Source organism: Lactuca virosa, chromosome 8 (assembly GCF_052849685.1).
Source record: "Lactuca virosa cultivar CGN04683 chromosome 8, Lactuca_virosa_CGN04683_v6, whole genome shotgun sequence".
In the NCBI taxonomy this organism is placed as follows: domain Eukaryota; kingdom Viridiplantae; phylum Streptophyta; class Magnoliopsida; order Asterales; family Asteraceae; genus Lactuca; species Lactuca virosa.
Genome location: NC_136433.1, coordinates 43,010,165 through 43,024,505, shown reverse-complemented (window position 1 = coordinate 43,024,505; position 14,341 = coordinate 43,010,165). Strand labels below are relative to the sequence as shown.

Sequence of the window (14,341 nt, the reverse complement as noted above, 5' to 3'; positions counted from 1 at the left end):
GGTTGAGTGGGTTATATATGCGGCTTCACTAACCCGTATATATCATTTTCAACTCATGCAATAATCACTTGTACATTATGCATCAAAATTTGTACCAAATCAATTTTGTATGTTATTTAATTAGTTTTTAAATTATTTTGTATATTTTTAATATTATGTAAATTAGTTTTGTATAATTTTTAATAGTTTATGTTTATTTTAAAATAAAAAATTAAGTGGGTTGAGTGGGTTGAGAAAGATAGAATTTCCATGTGTTGTGGGTTGAGAAATATGGAAGAGAGAGGAGAGAGAAATGCTTATGTGGCGCTGATGTGACAGTGGGTTGAGTGGGTTGGGAGTCAAAAACTTCATCCTCCCTTAGAGAGTGAAAGGAAAAATACCCTTACTTTGAGTTAGTAGATGAAAAATATGCTGAATGCAGTGAGTATACCCTTTGTTCTTAATATTATTCATTTATAAAACCACGTATCTCTAAATATTATTAAAAGAGAACCTTAAATTCTAATCTTAAGAAATCAGGACCATTCATTACATTTCAATCTTTTGATTTTCTACCTTAGATTGTTTTGCTGACATATTATCTTTGATTTTCTAATCCTGATATTCAAACACCGTTACATGATTGTCTCTTCTTTCCTTCGTCATCTACCTTCTCTCTCTCAATAGCGAAGCCCGAATCCCTCTGATTATTATCTTCGTGCGCACTACTAAAAGTCTTTTCCATCACCACATTCATTTCTCTCTCTCTCTCTCTCTATATATATATATATATATATATATATATATATATATAAACACGCTTCTGTTCTTCACATCTACTCATATCCACCGCCTTTCGGTTTTCTCTCTACAATTTTGTTGATTATCGCCTCGATCTTCTCCGATCAATCGTCTGCGACCATGGTTAATCTCTTCGAATAACATTTCTCTTACTCTTTTTACGTTGTTTTACTTGTTACATGACATATCTGTGTACTTTAGTTTTCTTCCTTTAATCGCTATTATACTAATTATTCGTTTTTAATCTATGCATGTGTTTCTGTATGAATGCATCGAATTATGTTTTGTTTAGTGTTTTGATGTTAGGTATTCGATCTGTTATATGTTCAGTTTTGATGAATTTGAAACCCTAAAGTTGTAAATGGACCCAGATTCGTTTATCCTGATGTTACTTTTCAGATTCGGATCTGATTTGAAAACTTAGTTGTCTGACTTAGTAGTGGTTAATCTTATTTTACAGTGAAACCGTGTAATTCTTGTTTATTTTCAAGTATAATTGATTTGAAAAGTTATAGTTGACGATCAGGACCATTCATTACAGCTGTTTTTCCATACATGGACAGTTGTTCAACTTATAGTAAGCCCAAAGATTTGATGAATGTATTAAACATTTTGTTGTCTTTGTGTAGGGACATATGTATTGGTCATAACTTCTCGCAAGGAGGTTGGAACTTACCTTGGTTATCCTGTCTTCAGAGTCATGTCTATGAAGTTCTTTTCCTGTAATGAAGGTTTAAGTAATATTAATAATCAGCAAGTAAGTTCATTTATTTTGCAAGCTGTTCCATTAAGCCCCACACCTTAATTGTTTCATAAAACCATCATTATACAGAAAAAAGATGAGGCTTACTTCCAGACATTGTTGAGAACTGTAGAGGAGACTCCTAGACTGTATTATTCCTACGAAACATATATTACATTAAAGTACGTGTTCTTATTGAATGATGAACTCCTAAAATTTGGTATTTGGATATTGTTATTATGTTAGAAAACCTTTTTCATTTCAAAGAAATTTGATGTCTTACAGCTTACAGAGAATATATAAGATGGCTAACGGATTGATGAGTAAACCCAATTTGGAAGCAGGTATATTCTCACATATGATATTCTGTTTTAATTGCAAATTTTATTGAAACTGAACAATTGCTGGAGTATGATGGATTCAAGTCATCATTTTTATAGGCCCGAGGTTCAATTCCTCTATTGTGATGGGATGAGTGCCCTTTCAAGATATTATTTAAATAATTTCCAAGATGGAGTTCGCCAGACAAGTTTCTCAATCTCTTGTGTATGCAAAAAGACGTGAATGCCCTCATCATAGAAAACATCTCTTCATCTTTTTTCATGATTATTAATATTATTATTATTATTATTATTATTATTATTATTATTATTATTATTATTATAATTATTATCATTATGTGTGTTTTTCAGGATGCAATAGACATAATAAGTGGTAACTATACTGCTAATGGAAACATTCCTTCCCCATTTCAACTAAACAAATTTGAAACATGCACTGTAAGTGATCATTACTTATCTCCAGATATTATATATTATATTTTGTGTTATCTTTTTTCTTTCAATTACTAAACAATTGTTATATATATATATATATATATATATATATATATATATATATATATATATATATATATATATATAATCAGTTGTTTCCAGTGTCATCGGCTTTATTGATTGGAGGGTTTGCAACATTACCTAACGGAATCCCTGATTCCATAGCTCAAGATTGCAAATTACAGGAAATGTTCCCTAAGGTTTGATTGTTATTTCTGTTTCACTTTTGCACTCAAGATTCAACCATCATTATCCAGCTTATTATCACATTTTCTTTATTTCTGTTTTATTTTTAAAGATTTTGATATCACAACCAAAGCAATGTCTTCTAATGATAAAATAGTAAGCATTTCTTTTTGTTTTGTTTGCATTTATTATGCGAACTGAATAGCAATAATCAGTATTAGTGTTTGGAACTGATTATGATTATGTTTTTCACTTCATATTAGGTGAAATAAATCAGATTTTGACAACCTAAAATCAATTGATTATGGTTCTTCAAGCTTAAATAATCGTTCACATTCAAACACATGTTATGAGTCACTTAAAGTAAATTGATTCACCAGAGTTCTAAAAGGGCATCCAGTTCAAAACAAATATGGGCGCAGATTCTTCTTCTTCACTCGAGTTCTTGTTTCCTTACAATGAAAAAAATATTTGTTCATTGTCATTTACAATTATTTTTTATGCAGTGGAATGGTAAGAATACCAAACAAGACAATAAGGCTAATAGTAACAACTTTTATCAGTGTTGTATTTGGATTCTTTTTAGGAGTATCCTCCCCAACAATTTCATTATCGAAGGTACACTTTCAACAATTTTATCATTCTTTGATTCACATGAACATAATTTTATCAAAAGTAGTTAAAAAAAGTAAAAAGTATTGTCTTTGAAACAGATGAACTTTCCATCTACTCTACTTCCATCCATTGATCTTGGTTACATAGAGGACAAATACTCAGGCCTCCCATCACAAGCCCTCTTGAATGTTTGGTCTTTAATAAGGCGTCACAAGGGATTATGATCAGATGAACCCGAGGGCACAAAGATAATTTTATTTATTGTTATTCCATTTTGTGTATCTGTGTGTGTTAAATGCTTTTAAATTGTAATGCAGATATGGGTGTCAACAAATCCTCAAAGTGTTGAAAGACTACTACCAGGTATATTTACCACTGAGTCTAATCTCTACTCTATAATGTTCCCAATGAGGTATATATGATATATCTTCTTTAAAATCCATTATTTTAATTTTATATTGGTAATTAGTTAATTACATTTAGTTGATTGGGTGAAATTTTGTATTTTTCAGGACTTGATTATCAAACCAAGGTACCTTGTAACATTTACAGTGGGTTATAAGCAGAAGGATAACATTGATAAAGCTGTGAAAAAGGTTGGTAATCTGGAAAGGTTTCATTTCTTTAGGTATATAATTTTTTCGGAGGATATTAGAATGAAACTAATTCTATTGATTATCAAACCATATTTGGGAATGAAACTAACTCTATTGATTTGTGGTTCAAAGAATTTTGGAGGATATTAGAATGAAGTTGTTTGGTTTCAAATTGGGTTATTTGGGTCTAAATATGGAAATCTATAAAATTAGAATATTCCAGTTCAAAATGATGGATGTTTTCATGGGGATTAAAATCTTGTCTGATTTGGGTTGGAAGTTTAGATGGCAGAGTTGCAGCCATGGGGAAAATAAATACAAAAGGTTTTACAAGCCTGCAGATTCTAATAATAGGAAAAGCAAAGGAAAATTAAGGAATAATTGGTGTTGGGTTAAGAAGATGATAATTAGAGCTAATTGGCACTATTCTGATCATGTCGAGATAAGGAAAGTGAGGGTTGAGAATGATAATGGTGTTTCTTTTGTCAATTAGATTAAAGGGTATTATGGTCAATTTCTGATTTTTTTTTCTTTCCGATTATGTTGTATCACCTGCTTTTGCTCAACAACTTGAATATCGGATTCATGGGGAATCATCCTGATGATTTTTAGAAGTTTCGATGGGCTTGTCAATTTTTTATTCACAACAGCAAGTTCAAATTGTAATGAATAGGGGTATTTCAGTTTTTTTATGAACGGAATACTATGTATGTGATTTTTATTAGACCATATACAAAAAATTATGGGTTTTCCGGCTTGGATTTCGTAAAGGGGAATGACAGATTTTTTTTTATCAGTGACAATTCTACCTCTTGGTTTGGAGGGTATTTTTGGAAGATTTTGGTAGGTTCCCTATTCCTGGGTTTTATTGGTGTTTCTGGGATTCTTTTGACAGAAACACTGCTTGTGATGATAGCATGGAGATCAAGATTGGGTTATCTTTTTATCATTGTTATTGGCTATTGAATCAGGGGCATTTTGGTCAAAATGGTTTTGGAAATCGGTTTAGTTTCCTGTTCTTATATTGCTCATGGTATTTTAATGATCAAGAGAGAAACTAATTTCTTGAAATCAAGGCTGTTTGGTTCAAGTGTAGTCAAAGTTATTACTGGGTTATTTGGTTTTATTTGACGAAACAACAATTTTGGTATTTTCTTTTATGGAGGAGTTTTAAGTTAAAGTTTGGTTGCCTATCTTTTGGAATCAATAAAGGAATTGACTGTAAATGGTGTTTGAGTAATTTTTCCTATAAAATTACTATGCATTTCGGTTTTATCCGGAATTCCATTAGGTTCTTACCTTTTGATATAACTTGAAGTGTGCATGTATACTATTTTTTTTCTTTCATCTGAAGTAATAAATTTCTTATATATATATTTTTGTTAGACAACATATTTCTTGAGTAAATAAATTTAAAGAAAAATGATGGAATGATTGATAGATTGTACACATCAAAACTTTAAATGTTAAATAATGCAAATTGTAAAAGAAACGTAAATAAGAAGAAAAAAAAAAACCGAATTATGAAATACAACTAATAATTTGGAGTATTAATTATGCTTACACATTTAATAAATTAAAAAAGAAACTCAATTGACAAAAAAAAAACGACACAATTGGCAATTGGTAAGTTAAATAGCAGTTTGTATATGAACTTATGTAAGGGTGCAGATATTTCCACTTAGTGTTTTTATTAATCCACTTGATAAAATTGTATTTTTCCTTTTATGCACTTTAAAAACCTTTGAAACATAGTCATAAAAAGCCTTGATTTCATCCCTTATATATTATATAGATTTTGTATAGGTTTTTTTATTTAAATTTTTACACTTTTAATTTGTTATCCCATGTCCTTGATTTTGTTTTCACAACCTACCCTTAATTGGGTTTACTTATTATTTTACTTTTATTTTTTTTTTCTACTTTTTATTTTAATTTTATTTATATATATTATCAAAATAAAGTATATATAAATAACAAAAATAATTAAAATTTTGAAACATTTTTAAATAAAAAACATACAAATATGACATCAACACCAAACTGAAACTGATAGAGTATTATTGCAATCAGTTAAAGATTTTCGTTTAATTTATTAAGTGTCATACCATACACTAATAAAAACAATTTTATTTATTATTAAAGTACATTCTTATCATTATAGCAACATACTTTCATTTAGTGGTTGATTATAACATTATACTTTCATGTGTATGTGTTTTGTTGTAAAATGACAGAATACTTGCAAATCTATGTTGTGTTTAGCATGAAAAAGGTGCTGGAACATGTAATAAGTACTAAAAATGCAATTTTTTTTATACCGACAAATTTTCAGTTGCAATCCTTGGAATGTTTGTAGGTATTCTTTTTTTAAATAGTGCATATAAACAAAAATTACAACATATTTTTTTTTGTTTCAGTTTTCTAACAAAATTGACAAACTCTATGTTTGCGGGTAAAATGACCAAAACGGTTGTCAAAACCTTTGGGCAGAAAAAAGTCCATAAGAGAAATAAAATTCCAAAAAAAATGTCCTAATTGGCAATTGCTACTTTTCTGTTTAAAAAAAACACTTAAAATGACACATTTCTTTATCTACAAAAAATGACCAATTTGCAACTTTTCTATTTGTTTTTGAAAAAAGGACCAAAAAAACACTTTATTTCAAGATTTTTCAAAGTAGGTTACTATTTTTGACAGATTTTAAAGTTGGAAAATCTGTTAAATAGCGTCCTACTTTGTGATTGTGCAGTTTCACATGTATTTACCATTTTCCAATTTTACATGTCTTTGCTATTTTCTATTTTTACTGTTTTTCACTTATGTTTTCATTTTCATTATGATAAGGATGAAGTGGGTATTCACATATTTTACGCATATGAGAGATAGAGAGCAAGTTACCCCACCTTTTGAGTGAGAAATATTGTTACTCTTTTTCTCCTCACAAAAGTCCCAATCTCAGTCCAATAACACTTGTAAAACTATCATTGCTTGATGTACACGCCACCAAAGAAATATTATTGCAAGATATGTGTTTTTTTACATGTGTATTTTTGTTCATTTTTTCAGATTTACTTATATATGACGAGGAAAGTCGTCAAACCAATAAAACAAAAAATATTGTCTACAAAGAGGCCTTTCAATAATTATAGATAATCAGATATTTCGTTTTATTTTTTAGACATTATAATAATCAATAACACGAAGTCCATTTATGTTACTTTATCTTTTTTTATGCGTTTCCCCGCATTTAACGCGGGTCATAATCTAGTATATAAATAAATACCCTTACATCAATGTCCTTTTGGATAGTTAGCTTCCATTCTCAAACCATTCAATTCGAGTCAATCAAAACTACGAGGGTGTATATGTCATTTTACCCGAAGGGAGAAAGAAAGGGACATTGATACTCGACTGCTCGACCCCCACGACTCTCTCCCTCTCCCTCTCCCTCTCCGTCCCCTTGCTGTTTCATCCGCCGGTAGTTGGAAAATCTCCAAATCTTTTTCGCCGCCGACTACCTGCGGATGATTTCAGGTGTGAATTATCTCTCAATTTCAGTCGAATCTTGATCTCCGTTATGAACACAGATTCGAATTATATGCACCAAGCAAACGTATATAGATCTGTGGATAGAGAGCGGGGAGGGAGTGGAACCGTTAAGATGATACCGAGGTCGAGTTCTTTGCAGCAAGAGAAGATGTATAGATCTGTAGATAGGGAGGCGGTTGATGGCGGAAGCGTGTCGGGGTTACCGCGGTCAAGTTCTGCGCATCATGAGAGAAAAATTACACGATCAAATCTGGTCGACCAGCTCAGAGAGTATCAAATTCGATCGAAACATGATTGGGCATCCGTCTCATTCTTCTCCTCTACTTCAAATCTCTCTTCTTCCAGGTGAGATATCTATTAATTTGTGTTTCTGTTTTTGTGATTTGATCATCTTTTGTACGGTTAGGTTTTCGTTAATGTAGTTTTCTGCAAATTGATTAATTGTCTCATGAAGTATATGCTTTGTTTCCTCAATTTTCCATCGTTAGGCCAATACGAGATGCTCTTTGAGTTCTAAGATGCAAAGGAATCAAGAACATACTGATTTTAACCTCATATTCATATGAATGCAATTAGTTTTGAGAAAAAAGCAGATAACTGAATTAAAGTTTCACTGCAATTTGAAAATGGCGATGCTTTTTGGTGCCTAGATTGGCTTCATTCTCATTTCTTTATGCATGATCATTCCTGTTTCCTTTTCATTTCCTTTTTAACTTGGTATTGATCTGTTAATGCAACCTACTACAACAATTGTCATACTTAGTAACTTCTCATTGATCTTTCCAATGGCCTATGATGATGATGACAGTTGTTGATAGAATTAAGTTATGCTTTCCAACAAGGAAATTCTTTTTCAAGATAAGATAATACTTTCCACTACAGAGATTCTTGATACAACTATAGTTGCACTTTCCAGTTGGTGATATTATTGATAGAAGAATCCTAATTTGGTATTTGCGTGGAATCTTTGTATATGTTCAAATGCATATATCTTGTTGTTATTCAACTTCTTTTTCAATCTCTATCTCACATTGTAATCTTTAAACAAATTATATCTGAAATCATTCCCTCTTTTGATCAATCAAATTTGCAGGGTGGACGTAGTGGTGTTTGTAATATGGGAACTTGCAATTCTAGCTTTTTTCGTTTTCTCAGCAGTTGCATTATATTTCAGCCACATGAGACTTGGATTTGGTTTAGCAACAATCACATTGTTACTTCTATTATGTATGAAGCTAACAAAGCGAATAAAACTCGCCCAAAAAAAGAAACGAAGGGTGCTTCTTCCTTTATCAATGTAAAAAAAAAAACCCTAATCTTTATAAATTCCAACACTTTTTCACCATTTTCATACAATCTTGGACCTTTGTTTTTCCTTTTATACTTTATCCTATTGGTGTAATTGGAATTGAAGCAAACAATAACAAATTACTACATACATTTGATTGTTTTTCACTTTGGATTAAAGAAATGGACCTCGATTCCTCGGGTAACTATTGTCCAAATTGCCCCTAAAACAAGTAGAATGCTTAAAATCATCCCTAGGCAACCAAGAATCCAATTGAGCCACCACATCTTGCTATAAACATTAGGTTTCTTTATTACTATCCACATGAAACACGGGTATGCTAAAGTCATGGGTAAGGCAATGCCGCCTATGAGACCTGCCAGACTTGGTAGGAATGGGAGGGCAACTGCCACAAAGAAAGCTAAGGCGCCGAAGAAAACTCGTGACCCGGCCCTGACCCACCATGGGCATGGCCCGTTTGTTTTAGTCACGTATCGCAGTTCTAGGTTGTCGAAAACGGGCATTGCGTAGATTTGGAAAGAGGTGAGACTGTTGATGATGACAAGTGCGCTTGTTAACCCTAAAATTGCTCGTGAAGTTGATCTCCCGTGGTATTTATACAATGCGTTTAGGAGTCCTCCGGTTGTCGGCATCTGGATTGACATTCATGCATTAGAGACTTGTATGTTGTGCAATTACAGTGGTTACGTGTGAGCGGATGCATGAGTAGGGCCGGAGGGGGTGTATGGACAAATTTTGTTCCCAAAAATAAAATTCTTGCAATTCTGGTCATTATTTGAGGTTCTTGTAACATATTTGTTCCATGTTTTAAGTCGAATACTATATTTTTACGACCTCAATTACAAAATAAGTTATAACTAGTGCTAAAAATTCATATTTACTCGAAACAAAAACCAAAAAACCTTACAAGGATCTCAAAAAAGAACCAAAATTGTAAAAGAATATGTTTTGGGACCAAATTTATAAAAATTAGCTATACTGAAAGACAAAAAGGTATAAAACCCTCAAATAAAGATTAAAATTGCAAAATAAAACATTTTAAGTTGAAAATCGCAAAATTCAGCTCTAGTTAAGGACCAAAAAAATACACTTTACTCAATATTATATCATATTACTATAGTGGACTTGATTGAAGTTTGTTCTACACTATCATTCTATGTGATATGTATATCGACTGTCATTCTGTATGAAATGTAGTATATCTTACCATGTTACCGTAGACCCAGTATCCACCGATTGCGAGAGGGAAGAGACACATTGCGATAATGAAATACGAGTATTTTACACCTTTCCACATGGGTATACGTGATGGTTGTTTTGGATTTGAAGGCATTGTACCCTGGGAAAATTAAAAAAACATATATATTATCATATGTTAAAATATTTTATATGAAGAAAAGCTTTGAAAACTTATATTTTAACTACGGAAGATACAGAAAAGGAAAAAAAAAAAAAAACATGCGAAAAAGTGTAGAAATTGTTTTTGTGATCATATGATTTGGGGACAACTGAACAATTATGCATCCTAAAGAATGGGAGAAAGTGTGAAACATATCCACTTGGACCACTCCCCGGAAATAACACAGCACCAAACACTGGACTGGACTTTTGTGGGTCGTACTCAATGGAATACACGTGATCCACCAAATCAGGGTTCACATTTCCTTTTCAATACAAAATTATTATTATTGTTCTACGAATCATCATGAAAATACATATATTTTGTGCTTATAAATAATTAAATCATGAGTTTTTAAAAGAAAAAAACAATGAAACTAACATATGTTTGTATATTTTCGATTTTAGCAGTAAAAAGGTCATAAAAAATACAATGACTTTTTCAATAAAATATCAAAATTTAAAGGTTTTTTCTTAAATTACTGTGTTTATAACTTTATTTTAATCTTATTAAATCTTATGGTAGTTTCTATTGAGTGTGTTATCTTATTATAATTTTGATGTATTTTTTTTTGAAAAAATAATATTATCTTATTGTAAGCTTATTATATTATATTAATTAATTCGACAATATATAAAGTTATCTATTTTCTGTAACTAACTGTTTTTATATAATTTTCTGATAGAGATTTTTTTATAGAGCTATTTTTTATGATGTTCCGATGGAAGACATCAATTTGCCAGATAGATTTTTCAAAAGATTAATTATTTTTTGTAACAGGTGTATATTGTTATTTATATTAGTTTTTTAGTTTAATCTTAAGTAGGATAATATCCATTCTCAGACATAATGGTTAAAATAATATAATATTACGTGTTAGTTTACATTTTTTAATATTTTTATATTAAATTTTTAAAAAGTTTCTCATTATGTTATATATATTTTTAGAGATGATAAAATTTTGAATATGAACAGTAACGTTCATAAGTTGGTTTGGGCGTGGAGTCTGATGGCTTAATTTTCGAACCGTTCGATTTTGATCCTTCAACAAAAATTTTATTAGGTTGAGAAACTCTCAATTAAAACCTGAAAAGTGTAACTCAAACTAAAAGCTTATAAGTTTTAATGTTTGAAATGTTAGAAATGTTTAGATAAAGCAACTCTAATTGGTAGGAGTATTAAAGCTTTTTTATTATTATAAGAAAATTCCAATTGATATAGCACTATAGCCATTGTGAACAAACAAATCAAGCTTTTTTAAAGGGGAAGAGTTTGTTTAGTTACATATATGTCCATTTTTTCAAAAAATTGAACTTTTGAATTTTTTATTTTACATCTTTATTTTTTGGTTTTTTATGTATTTTTCTTTTCCATAAAGCATATGTTAAAATATATAAGTTTTAATGTTTTAAATGTTTGAGATGTTTAGATAAAGCAACTCTAATTGGTAAGAGTATTAAAACTTTTTTATTATTATCAGAAAATTCCAATTGATATAGCACTATAACCATTGTGAACAAACAAATCAAGCTTTTTTAAAGGGGAAGAGTTTGTTTAGCTAGTTACATATATGTCCATTTTTTCAAAAAATTGAACTTTTGAATTTTTTATTTTACATCTTTATTTTTTGGTTTTTTATGTATTTTCCTTTTCCATAAAGCATATGTTAAAATATATAAAAGTTGAAAACTTCATGTACCCACATAAAATTGTTTCTCAATGTTTTAAAAATGAAAAAACATAAAATAGTTAAAATTTCCAAAACGACAACATATAAAATGTAGTTTTAGTTTTATCAAAATAAAAATATTAAAATGTTAAAAACTTGATAACACTTAACAATATGTAAATATTACAAAACTAGAAATTCCATCATAGAATGTATGAAACCCAAAAATAAAATCGAGAAAAATGTTTATGTAATAATAAAAATATATTTCAAGCAAAAGAATTAATGTGTTCGGTAATTTTAATTAAAAAAAAAAAAAAAGAATGTGTTCATAGTTTTAATTGCATAAAGTATATCAACGTACCTGTATTTCAAGCACCAAATTATGACCTCGAAAAGCAAACGCAACGATGCCAAGAGAATTTAAAACATCACAAACCCTAGCAACTTGTGACACCTCATCCGGCTTCTCATAGGATACACCCGTTGGCCTCCCTTCAACAACCGACACCACCCATATTACAGTACAATATGAGACCGAAGCAATAGCCCCAATCAATGAAACCCCTGCAATCGAATTCAAGTTTGGCAGTTGTGTTAACACAACTGCCAAACATGTGAAAACAAGGTACCACTCGATCATTGATAGTGGGGTTTCATTATTTTTCTCCCATGTATTGCCATAGATGATGTTAAAAAGAAGTTTCATGGTGGCTCCCCCGATCATGATTAGGGTTATGCATGTCCCACTTGAAAGGTAAATTGTCGGTAATAACGTCATGAGCTTCCCTAATTTCTCTCCTAAATGACATAAAGTCCAATTTATGTATTAGTACTGCCTCCAAAAAGGGAATCAATGACAATTTTATTAGGTGACACTTAACAAATTGACTACAATGTTAACATAAATATCATAAATGGTGAATTACGAATCAAGAAAATGCTTCACCACAAAATACCTTTATAAACAGTAAAAATTAAACAAAAATCTTATTTCAAAATCGTAGTTGCGAAATTTTTTTTGTAGTTCTTTTTAATGTTTTTTTGCAACCAGCTTTGTCGGTAAAAGGTAATTTTGAAATATTTTTGAATTTTGCAATTAATCTTAGTTGTTAAATTTGGTAACCTCGTGTTTGTGATTAACTATATATATTATCCCTTCAAAAAGGGTAAAAAAATTGACTCTTGTACAAAAAATTGTTTCGTTTTTGGTTGAGGGTTAGAAAAGTGAAAGTGAGGCATACCAAAAGCAGCCATGGAAAGCCATAGATATCGGCTGTATCGAGTCCCAGAAGAAGATTCATGGAGTTGAATCAGAAGCCAAAGTGTATACATTTGCCACACAAAAACTACTGACAAACTCATTATTCCCCAAACCCTACAAATCATTTCACAAAACACATGTAAATAACGATGAAAAATAGTGATTGATTTTGGTTAAAAAGCGAGAAGTGCGGAAGTAATTAAACTAACCACCCAAGTGCAGTGAAGGCAAGGGGAAGAACAAGAGCTTGAACTCCGATTCCAGAGCTGAGGGTATGGAATGCTGCATAAAACGCGTTTCCATTCCTTGATTCAGTTATAGGAAGCCATTCATCGTGTGGGTTGAGCTTAGTGAACTCCAAGTAGCCTTGCATGTTTGCCATGGCCTTCTTCATGGGGCTAGCCAATGGTGTCATGACGCGTGTGATGAATGGGCTTTTAGGTGTCATTGGAATGGAATTGGCTGGAGAAGGAGAATGGAATTGGGATGGTGATGGTGATGGAACTGAGAACACGGTAGGAACAGGAATACGAGTTTCTCTATTTGGGTTAAGATTACTCATCTCTCTTCCCATAATCCCTTACAATTCGAACTCAAACCTGTGTTTTCACAGTTTCTCTCGAGCAACAAATTAAAAGCAACAAAACTTGAATCGTGCGATGTGGATTCAGATTGAAAGTTGTGATCTTGGAATGTTCGGTTTTTTTCTGTGTTAGTTTGTATGGAGTATTGGTGAGCTTGTGGAAGGATCACATTATTTATAGATATAGAGTGAAAAGGAAGGGAAATTTCGACATATTATAAATATAATCGACTTGGATATTATAAATTTCATGTTATTTAAAAAATATATAAAATGTGAAAGGGCTATAAAGCATTACTAGCCTTTTGACTGATTCATGGCTGCTAGTGGTGGTGATTGCCTTGTCTTTGGTTACTTTCACGTGAAGTTTCACCATGCAACTCCTTTAGACATCTTGATAGATTATGTTTATTTATTTTTCTGAATTGGCTTTTTTTAAATTACTAAAAAAATAAATTACAGTTTTTTCCCTAGTGGTTTGGTTAGAAAAATACATTTATTCCAACATTTGAAATATTGATAAGTTGTATCCTTATAGTTTAAAAAAAATTATAACCCGGCCCCCGTCTTTCTGTCCATATGAAAAGACTACTTTACCCTTTCAAATATATATTTTTTCTTTTTTCTTTTACTCAATTTTAATATTTAATAATAAAAAATAAGGGCCCACCTCTCCTAGCCCATCCTATTCTTCTCTTTCTTCAATTCGCAATCCGCCATCCACCATCGCCTTTGGCTTTCCTCCTCCGATGAAATCATTATTAATTTTCATCCCCGATGAAGACCTTCAAAATCATCCAAACAACCAAA

At 31.1% G+C, this 14,341-nt stretch overlaps 2 protein-coding genes across 2 annotated transcripts; one reads left to right on the top strand and one right to left on the bottom strand.

The window, feature by feature from the left end:
- Positions 1 to 7,072: 7,072 nt before the first annotated feature.
- Positions 7,073 to 8,652, top strand: LOC145130388 (uncharacterized). Its single transcript, XM_079065197.1, has 2 exons — positions 7,073 to 7,652; positions 8,401 to 8,652. Exons 1-2 carry the CDS (start codon positions 7,336 to 7,338, stop codon positions 8,606 to 8,608), a joined length of 525 nt encoding a protein of 174 aa, XP_078921323.1. The 5' UTR covers positions 7,073 to 7,335; the 3' UTR covers positions 8,609 to 8,652.
- LOC145130387 (lysine histidine transporter-like 8) lies at positions 8,653 to 13,683 on the bottom strand. Its single transcript, XM_079065196.1, has 5 exons — positions 13,158 to 13,683; positions 12,929 to 13,062; positions 12,049 to 12,485; positions 9,824 to 9,955; positions 8,653 to 9,248 (listed from the first exon to the last, which is right to left on the bottom strand). The coding sequence occupies exons 1-5, from the start codon at positions 13,520 to 13,522 to the stop codon at positions 8,760 to 8,762; spliced, it is 1,557 nt and encodes a 518-aa protein (XP_078921322.1). The 5' UTR covers positions 13,523 to 13,683; the 3' UTR covers positions 8,653 to 8,759.
- Positions 13,684 to 14,341: the final 658 nt, after the last annotated feature.

Coding starts and splice junctions, on each gene's coding strand:
- LOC145130388 (XM_079065197.1), top strand. CDS start 7,336: ATGAACACAGATTCGAATTATATGCACCAAGCAAACGTATATAGATCT. Junction 7,653..8,400: donor TCAAATCTCTCTTCTTCCAG/GTGAGATATCTA, acceptor TCAAATTTGCAG/GGTGGACGTAGTGGTGTTTG.
- LOC145130387 (XM_079065196.1), bottom strand. CDS start 13,522: ATGGGAAGAGAGATGAGTAATCTTAACCCAAATAGAGAAACTCGTATT. Junction 9,956..12,048: donor ATTTGGTGCTTGAAATACAG/GTACGTTGATAT, acceptor TAATTTTCCCAG/GGTACAATGCCTTCAAATCC. Junction 9,249..9,823: donor ACTGGGTCTACGGTAACATG/GTAAGATATACT, acceptor ATGTCAATCCAG/ATGCCGACAACCGGAGGACT.